The sequence below is a fragment of the Catharus ustulatus genome, chromosome 15 (assembly GCF_009819885.2).
Source record: "Catharus ustulatus isolate bCatUst1 chromosome 15, bCatUst1.pri.v2, whole genome shotgun sequence".
Classification (NCBI taxonomy): Eukaryota; Metazoa; Chordata; class Aves; order Passeriformes; family Turdidae; genus Catharus; species Catharus ustulatus.
Window position 1 is genome coordinate 12,566,108 of NC_046235.1, and position 9,479 is coordinate 12,575,586.

Consider the following 9,479-nt stretch of genomic DNA (forward strand, 5'->3'; position numbering starts at 1 on the left):
ACCAGAGCCTGGGGCAAACCTGCCTCCCAAATGTGAGGCCAAAGAGAGCCACCTGTCCTCTGAGAGCATCCAGTTGTGCCTCCATGGGTCACAGCTCCTCATCAGGGCTGCTCCCAGCCCCCCAGGCCAGTGAACAGGGGAAGCCATAGCCCCACACGAGGTCACTGTAGCAGCATGACTTAGTCCAGCCAAGCTGATCTCAGCTCTGACATCCATGGTCAGGAATCCATCCCTCCACAAAGAAGCAAGGTGGTCTTGGGTTTGGGGGAGGCCCTCGAGTTCCCAGAGCAAGAGCAAAGGTTGCAGGTGCTTGGCTGCAGGCTGAGAGCCAGCAGTAAATAGACAGAAATCACAAGAGTTAACACGAAGGCAGAGCTCCCCATGCTTCCTCCTGCCCTTGCAATGGCCAACACTTAAAGCTTATGATTGGTTGCAGAATCCTTGAGGAAAGGGTCTCTCTCTTTGGAAGCAGCTGTGCAGGGCCAGCCCAGCTCAGCACAGTCATTCACCACCACCAAGCACCGCAGCAGAGACCACATCACCCTTCCTCACCCACTGGGGGCAACTCCCTGCGGCAACCACTCCAGCCAGGGAGAGGAGGTGTTTTGGAGTGAACCCTGGAGCAAGGGAGAGCAAGAGAGCACTGGCCACCTCCCTGCCTGTCCTTCTCCCTCGCTCCCACCCCACAGCACTGCAGTCCAGAGCTCCACCCTGGCCAGGATGGGTGGATGCTGGGGGAGTGTCCTGTCAGATGCGGTTGGACATGAGCCTGGTGTTCAGCTTGCGGAAGAAGGAGCGCAGCTTGCAGATCTTGCATTTCTTCTTCTTCTTGTTCCTGCCTTTCAGGGGCTCTCGGCCACCTTCCCACTCCTCCCCATCATCCTCGCTGGCCCAAGGTCCCCAGGCGCCGCCGTTGAAGTCTGGGTGAGCCCGGGGGTTCTCTGCAGGGTACCTCACTGGGATGGCCGTCCGGTTGTAGTGCACCAACCTCATCAGGAGGGTCCTGACCACGTCTGGGCGCTGCTCTGAGAGGTCATAGCGCTCGTAGGGGTCGGCAGTGATGTTGAAGAGCCACACGGACTTCCTCAGGCCATCAGTGAGACGCTCCAGGTTCCACCAGCTCCCCGGGAAGTTGGTCAGGGTCTGTGGGGGTATCCAGTCGCTGTATCCTGGGTCGCCAGTGAGGAGCTTCCACTCCCCAACCCGGATGGAAGCTTGCACAGCCGTGTTCCAGATGCCAAAGCCATCCTCCAAGGAACCGTACTTGGCGTGGTTGTACAAGGGGTCGATGTTGTGCAGGATTTCGGTGCGTGGCGACTCCTTGCCCTCACTGATAGCAGGCCAGACATCGTAGCCATCCAAGCCTTGGACATTGCTCAGGTTGCCCCTGGCCAGGCTGACCAGAGTCGGGTACCAGTCTGTGATGTGAACCAGTGCCCAACTTGTCCGACGCTTGCGTTTGATCAGGGGGCTGTGGACAAAACCAATGCCACGCACTCCCCCTTCCCAGTACGTCCCTTTGCGACCCCGCAGTGGCCAGTTGCTTCCACCAGAGAAGGTCTGCCCACCGTTGTCCGTGGAGAACACGATCACACTGTTGTCATAATAACCATACTTCTTGAGGGCCCAGGTGATGTTCTTCACCGCCTCGTCCATGCAGGTCACCATGGCCGCGTACTTGCGGCGGGCGACGTTGCCCATGGAGCGGTAGCGGTAGATGTACTCCTTGGGGGACTGCAGGGGCGTGTGGACTGCTTGGAAGGCCACGTAGATGAAGATGGGCTCCTTTGGGCTGTGGGATGCCAGGATCTTGCTGACACGCTGGGCGTAGAGGAAGGTGGAATATTTCCCGCTCTGGTCCCAAGCCACGTCCTCCCCTTCGTGCAGGTCGTAGCCGCAGACGCCCGGCCCGTCGCAGTTGTCGTAGGTGTAGTAATCCACGTTGCCCGTCAGGGAGCCCAGGAAGGTGTCGAAGCCCCGGCGAGTGGGCAGGCACTCCTTCTTGTAGAAGCCAAGGTGCCACTTGCCCACCATGTGTGTGGAGTAGCCGGCTTCCTGCAGCTTCTGTGGCAGGGTGACCTGGTTGAGGGGCAGGCAGTTGGGCTGCCGAGGGCGGATGATGGAGTGCTGAAGTCCGGTATGGATCTGGTACCTGCCAGGAAGAAGAGCCAGAGGAAAGCAGTGGTGATGAGGAGCCTCGCTGGGTGAGGATGTGATGGCATTTTATGTGTTAGAGACCCAAAACAAATGCAGATCTCCATGTCACCCAACCCTATGAAGCAAGCTCCAGCCAGGGACAGGGAGCTCCTCATCCATCTGCAAGTACCAAAAGCAGATGCAAAGAACACAGAGGGAGGCTCAGCAGACATCTCACAAAAATGCCACCAGCATTTGTCCCCATTGTTGCCAGCCTGGAGAGGTGGCTGGGCTGTGTCACAGCAGGGCAGCACAAGCAAGTGGGTTCATAGAGTCTCACCTGAATGTCCCCATCATCCCTGTCCTCCCCTGCTTTGCACACCACTTTGTGTGACATCTGGGACCCCTCAAGAACTATCAGGAGAGAAGGAAGGCCTTTGCTTGGACCCTCGTGGGCTCCACCACCCCAGGCAGTGTGACCACATCCATAGGCACCCTCCTGGGGCCCATTCCTCAGGTGTGGTGGGATCTGCCTCCTACAGTGAGTGCTGACCACACAGCACTGCTCCAGAGAAAGCCCCGCCTATCCTAGCAGGCAGAATGGCCCAGGATAAGGGGACATCTGACTGTGCTTCTGTGGGAAAGGGCAATGGAGCAACATCAGCCTGTGCTGGCCAGTGCAGCACTGAACATGCGTGCAGGGAAAGCACAGACCAAGGGCCTCACAGCAAGTCTCCAAAGGCCAATGTGTCAGAGACTACCTGGGACACAGCTCCTTGCCCAGCACCAAGCACCTCCTGACTAGAGACCACCCTCTCCCAAAGTGACATCCATTACCCAGCAGCGTCCACATTTGTGCTTTTGCCATGTGCCATTATTTATCCTGTGTGGAAATCAACTCACCCAGGAAGCTTTCTAGTGAAACCCAGATCCGCTGGAGGATCTCCATCCTCTGCCAATACGCCAGGACATTGGTCTAGCACCAAGCTGGGGTTAAGCCCCTCAGACCTACAGAAGGGACCACAGGGGGACATGAGTAGGTTGTGAGCAGGCTCTGGCTTACCTGCCAGTTATCAGCTGGCTCCGGGACGGGGTGCAGATGGGCTGGATGTAGTAGTTCTCCAGCTTCACACCCTCTGCTGCCAGCCTGTCCAGCGTTGGTGTCTGGATATCTGAGCCGTGATAGCCGATGTCGTGGTAGCCCTGGTCATCGGTCAGAATGAAGATGATGTGGGGTGGCCTGCTGAAGGTGGGAGGCAGTGATTTCTCCATGGGGTCCGTGGCCACGTCGGCCACCAAACTGGGCTTCATCCAGTCCCAAGATAAATAGCCAAAGCTGAGCAGGCTGACGAGTGAGAAGCCCGTGAGGGCATAGACGGCCATCCCGAAGCACGGTACTGCCTGCCAAGGAGTTACTGTCCCGGCATGGTCTCAGAGCCACGAAAACAGGAGCTCTGCCCCTCCTCCGGGAGGGCTCCCTGACCTACGGGATGCTCCCCACAGCCCCCGCAGCTGGTTTTGCGGGAGCAGCTTCCATCAAGGCACACTCGCGTGCGCACAAAGAGCTTAATCCGCCGGGGCTGGGTTGCCTTTAGTCAAAGGAAAATAACCCTCTCGCCGCTCCAATCACACACATCTGCACGGCAGGACGGGCTCCTCGCAGGGGCGGCCCGGAGCCGCTCACCAGCGTCCCGAGCGTTGGAAACACTTCCTGCCTTCCTGTGTTATTTCTTTGTGAAGAGCTCCACAAAATCCTCGTCAGAGAAAGTTTCTGGCTTCTCGTCGGCCCCAGCGCTGCGTCTGCCCGGCTATCCGGACGGCTTGCTCGGGATACGAGGATCCTCGTCTGCAAACTCCTGCGGAAGAGGGTGCTAAAGTTCAAGCCCAGGGGTGCCGAGCTCTCCTCCTCACTCTCCGGGCAAGAGCCGCCCTCTCCTTTTCCCACCCTCCGCTCCAAGGCAGAGCCCCAACATCTGTCCAGGGGTTGGTCTGAGCCGCCAGGTTTATGGGGAGCTGCCGGCTCGGCCCCTCCCAGCTCAGCAGCTCCAGCAAAAAAGCAGGGAAGCCCCAGAGCATGCAGGGTCCTAAGCGTGGCATTCCCTGAGCCACCGAGGCTTCCCTCCCTGCTTGCACCGAGGCTTGTGACACACGGATCAAGACCCTTGGTGGGATGCTCAGCTGAAGCCCCTGCAGCATCCAGGGCAGGAAGAAGGGCTGGATCTCTGGGAAGGAATGCTGGGACCAGCTGCCCACACTGACAGGATCACCATCCAAATAAATCCTGAACAATGAGAAGCTGGAAAAAAAAATTTTTAACACTCCCGGTGTTATTAAAATCGCTATGGAGTGGTAGATGGTGCTGCACCCATTTTCCAAGTGGGGAAACTGAGGCAGCAAAGGGCCATTGTCACAGCCAGACAGGGGCAAGGTTTAGTGGAAGTAAAGATTTCTGCCAGTGCAGGGGCACTGATCTGAGTTGGGGTGCTAGGACAAGGGGCGGGTGCCCTGATGCTTCACAGGGGGGTTTGGCAGAGATGAGCAATGGCCCTGAGCAATTCCTTCTGCAGGGCCAGCATTCATCAGGCATCAGGAACCCCTCATGCCTGGTATGTATCATGTCCCCCCCACTTTCCCAGCGAAGGACATGGCCCAGGAAGGGGGATTTTGGTAGCACAGTCCCACTCAACATTCACCCACCCCTGCCACAGCTGGGAGCTGAGTCCTGTGGCTGTTTGCAATCCCAAAATGATGGGGATCCAATAGCCCCAGCCCAGCCACTCCACCTGCCTTTACTGCAGGGATGTGGTGGGGGCTCACTGCGGGTCTGGGAGGGCTCTGCCTTCAGGGCTGGCTCAGAAGAGCAGATGAGACAGACGGTTCCAGGACCCCTACATCCCCCTTCCCAGATCTCCTCCTCTGGGTCCCCTCCCTGGGCTCCTTCCACTGACCCTCCAGTCCCCAAGTGTCCCCCCTGCCCCACGCCACGCCCCTCCCTAGAGCCCTGGACACTATGGAGGAGTGGGGAGGAGGTATCACGAGGCTCCTCACTCCCAAAGACTTCCAGGAACAGCAAAGGGAGGATGGGTTTCTCCCTCCTAATTTTAGACACAGGCAGAGAAGATGGGGTCAAGGACAGGGATAGTACAGAACCAGTTTCAGCCTCAGGGTCTTGCAGGAGCACAGGGAGGGATGCAGGGACAGGAGTAGGAGGCAGGGATGGATAACTGTGTTCTGTGCTTTTCCCTGCTGGCAGGAACCCCTGCTCACTCGACAGCTCAACAGGGCTGGGCTAAGCCCTTCAGTGAGGTTTGATTAATCCCCAGAGGCTCATCTCTCATTTCTTTTGCTCACTTCTCTTCTCCCTTTCCCTCACTCCTTCCCACCAGCTGCCTCCCTTTTATTCCCCAACACCTTTAATTTTGAACAATATCCTCCTCTTGGAAAAACCTGGACCTGACTGAAGGGAAATAGAGGAGGGGGATCCCTGTCTCCTGGGTCCTGTGTTCTCCTGTACACATGGCTCTGTACACACCCCAAACCAGAGACAGAGTTATCGCCAGCAGATGTAATCAGACCTCTTTCCAAAGAATAAATAATGGTCCACTTGGGTAAGTATTACAGAGGAGAGAGGAAATTGAAGATGTCAGGCCTGAGACATGGCACAGAAACTGTGTTCAAGGCAACACAGATCACTGATAAACTATGTCTTGCTTGGGGCCAGAGGATGAGCAGGAGGGAGGTGCAGGACAGGGCAGCAGAAGGGATATGTGGCCACAGGAGCGAGTCTGGAGCCCACCTATGAGGAACAGGGCTGGATCCCACCTCTGAGGAGCAGGAGCAGAGCCAAGCACCTCCTGGGTGTGTGGGTTTGCTGCTCCACAGCTGTGTGGTGGGACACATCCAGCTCACACCCTTAGGATGAGGAGGCACAGGCTGGGAGAGTCATCCTGAATTTAAGCTGGGGTCAGTGGCCAAAGCTCAGAGAGTTGAAAGGAGGGAAGGAGATGGCAGCAGGAACATGGACACATGCTGACATGAGGAGGGGACCTGTGCCAGCCAGGACAGTCAGTTAAATCAGTGATGGGTCCAAGCTGGCCCTGGGTTTGGGGAGGAAACAGCAGAATTAACTCAGCTGAGGGAGCTTTTCTAAGAGCCAAAGGGGTGAATAAATAGTGAATTTGTTGGCAATGACCCTGCTCAGAAGGTTCAGGGGCAGCTGGCTGGGTCTCAGCAGCACATAGACACCTTCTGGGTGTTCCTCCAAGAAATGATAGAAGGGTGAAAAGCAGCAAGAGGTAGAGTGAAAACATCCTAGATCCCAGGAAATAGGGTGCAATGGGACCCTCCTACCAGCCCCACTGATATCATGACAGGAGGCAGGAGAAGGGAGTGGTTAGCAGGGGGGAGGAGGAAGAAATGACAAGTCTGGAGTTTTGGGGTCAGGACGATTTAAGCTGTCTGCACAGCTGCTCTGAGAGTGATTAATGCATCACAAGGTCTGGGGATGGAAAAAGTACTCAGGGCCTGCAGGCAACCCTCAACTGTTCTTAATTCAAGGCAGTGATTTGTCCAGCCTCACTCAAAGATATCTCAAGGGCCAGAAGCTTCCTTGGAGAGCTCCAGCATGTTGTACAATGCGGAGATTTCCCCTGGCAGCTGGCCTAGCCATGAATGCTGAGCCAGCCAGCAGACCCTGCCTGCTTTGGTCCTGCATCTGCCCTGGCAAGGACAGCCTTGCTCTTCCCTGTCACATCAGCTGCTGTGACAAAAGACACTGAATCTCCCTTCCAGCCTGGTCTGCAGTGGCATTACCAGTTCAGGGTGATGGGGAGGCCCATCAGGTGAGCTGGGTGCTGGATGTGGGGCTGGCAGCAGCTCTGTGGGCAGAGCATCACCCACCAGCATCCAGCCCAGCCCTTCCAGGTGCCTGCAGACCCTTCCCAGCTGGAACCAAGCTCCCCATGCTGAGGAATCACTCAGCAGCCAGGGTAAGGTCACCAGCCAAAGTCCAAAATGCTCCTTTTTGGTGCTTTTACACCCAGGAACACGACCTGTGAGGCATCAAACCCTGACCAGCGCCTGGACCAAGTCCCTCCATATCCCTGCAGCTGGCACAGCTCCTCACATTTGCACAGCTGGTTCTCTGACCAAATATTTAATTATTACTTTTTTAAAAAATTATTAATTTTATGTGGCCTGGGGCAAGAATGAAAATAAACACAGCCCTTCCTGCTTTTTTCTCCCCACCGCCCCCCGGCTCCGGCCGCACTTGCGTTTTGGCTCCGAAAGTGCTCGCTGCAAATGGGGTTATGCAAACAGGCTCCACATACTTCTCTGCGCCTGAGATCTGCCACGAGGGCCACACAGCAAAGTTTAAAACTAAGCCTCAAATCTTTCTTTTTTTTTAAACATTTTCCCCCCACTTTTCTTTCTTTTTTAACCCTTCCCGCGGCTGTAGCTGTTTCAGCCCTCAATACTGCCTTTCTCTTGCCATCAATGGGGCATTATGGCAGGGGATTTATTGGAAGCAGAACTCCCAGGCTTTACAATGGGAGCTCTGTGCAAGGCAAATATTGCACAATCTGTTTGCACGCTGTCAGCTCGCTGCCCTTCCCCTCCGACAGCCCCACTCACGCCTTGGCCTCCGGCCTGCTGAAACAGGACCTTAAAAATCAGAAAAATGAAAGGTTTTTAATAAGTCCCCTCTCTCCTGCTTCAGAGCAAGACATTTGACCTAGCAGGGCATCAGGGAGCCTCGAAAAAACACCTCTTGTCGCTCTCACCTCTTAGATGTTTAAGGGTTTCCACTCTCCCTGGCCAACGTGTGATGCATTTACTCTTTTATTGGCATGATGAAAGAGCCTAGGCAAGTCTGGAGAAGAAGGGAGCAGCCCCAGGAATGGGGAAAGGTTGTTTTGTCTAGAAAGGGGGGAAAAGGCTGACAGGAGGGGTTGGCCAGGTAATTTGTGATGAAAGAAAGAGGCTGGAGGCATCACCAGTCCCAAACCCAGAAGAGGATGGGGCTGGAGATGAGTTTGGGAGCCTCCAGGTGGTCCTGGACATCATGTCCTCAACCTGGTGAATGGTTCTGTCCTGGACTTCTCTCTGTCATGAGCACTCTTTGCTCCCTTCCCTGTCCTATCCCCCAGGGATATCCCCAAGGACCACCTTCCCTCCCTGCTGCATTTCAGGCAAGCAGCATTTCTGCTGGCAGTGCCAGGACCTGCCTCCTCCCCACCAGCCCTCCATATACTTTTGCCCACTCCAGGACCTCATTTTTCCCCACACAGAGCCCAGCACCTCTCTGCCTCTGCCCACATGGACCCTGTGGACAGAAACCAATTTTCTAGTGACAACCACTGCGGCAAGACCTCGACCAGATTACAGGGATAGGGTTTGATTTGGGGGAACTCGGAGGTTTTTGAACATGCCATAATTCAATCTCTGGGAACTGAAACCAGAGGAAGAGAAAACAGCAAATCTGCATCAGTTCCTGGTTATGCAACCCTGATCATTGCTGAAAGACGGGGAGCAGTGCAGCAGCAGCCGTGGCACAGGATGCCAAAGCCACGTTATGGAGCACAGAGGAGAGCATCAGCTGTCCCTCTGACAGGGGCTCTGGATTTTTTCCTTGAAGCCAAATTTTTTTTTTCCAATTCCCTGCCTGTATTTCACACCATTCGAGCAGCTGAAAATAATCATCACCATTAAACTGCACTTGGAAGCCATAGCACAGCATTAGAGTCTTTTCTAATGTAAACCATAGCCTCTAACAACACATGCTGGGCTTGGCCAGGGTTTGTTCCCCATCAAAACACTGCTGCTCCCCTTCCTCCTCTCTGGGTCCTGCAGCACCAGCAAAATAGGAAATAAAAGCCCTGAATAAGAAAAGTTTCTCTTAGGGTAAGGAATTTTTCTTCTGTTTTTGGTCACTGTGATGATGCATCTCAATGATTGTGCAAATCCTCCTGTGAAATTACTCCTGCTCATGTTTGTTTTCTTCCTTCCCTTTCATTCAGGAGACTTCAGTCCATCAGCTTGCCTTCCTTCACATAATATTCTTTCCCTTGCCTTTCTCCACCCTCTGGGAAACTGCAGCTTGCCGCCTTCTCTCCTCTCTCTAACGACTTGCTTTGAAGAGCTGGAGAGGAGCCCATGGGTTTGGCACTGCTCCCGCCTTCCCATGCCTTATGGCAAGCTTTCCACATTGCCTGGGTGCTCTCCCTCCTCGTCCTGCTCCCTCTTCTCAAGCCCAAAATCCAGCACTCCCCTGAAGCGAAGTGTCCCCCACTGGATCTTTGTGGCAGAGTCCCAGGGCTGACATGGTGGCTTGGCAGTGTGGA

General features: G+C 55.2%; 1 protein-coding gene across 1 annotated transcript; it reads right to left on the bottom strand.

The window, feature by feature from the left end:
• Positions 1 to 223: 223 nt before the first annotated feature.
• Positions 224 to 3,708, bottom strand: ARSI (arylsulfatase family member I). Its single transcript, XM_033073318.1, has 2 exons — positions 3,200 to 3,708; positions 224 to 2,152 (listed from the first exon to the last, which is right to left on the bottom strand). The coding sequence occupies exons 1-2, from the start codon at positions 3,517 to 3,519 to the stop codon at positions 748 to 750; spliced, it is 1,725 nt and encodes a 574-aa protein (XP_032929209.1). The 5' UTR covers positions 3,520 to 3,708; the 3' UTR covers positions 224 to 747.
• Positions 3,709 to 9,479: the final 5,771 nt, after the last annotated feature.

Coding starts and splice junctions, on each gene's coding strand:
- ARSI (XM_033073318.1), bottom strand. CDS start 3,519: ATGGCCGTCTATGCCCTCACGGGCTTCTCACTCGTCAGCCTGCTCAGC. Junction 2,153..3,199: donor AGCCAGCTGATAACTGGCAG/GTAAGCCAGAGC, acceptor TCTTCCTGGCAG/GTACCAGATCCATACCGGAC.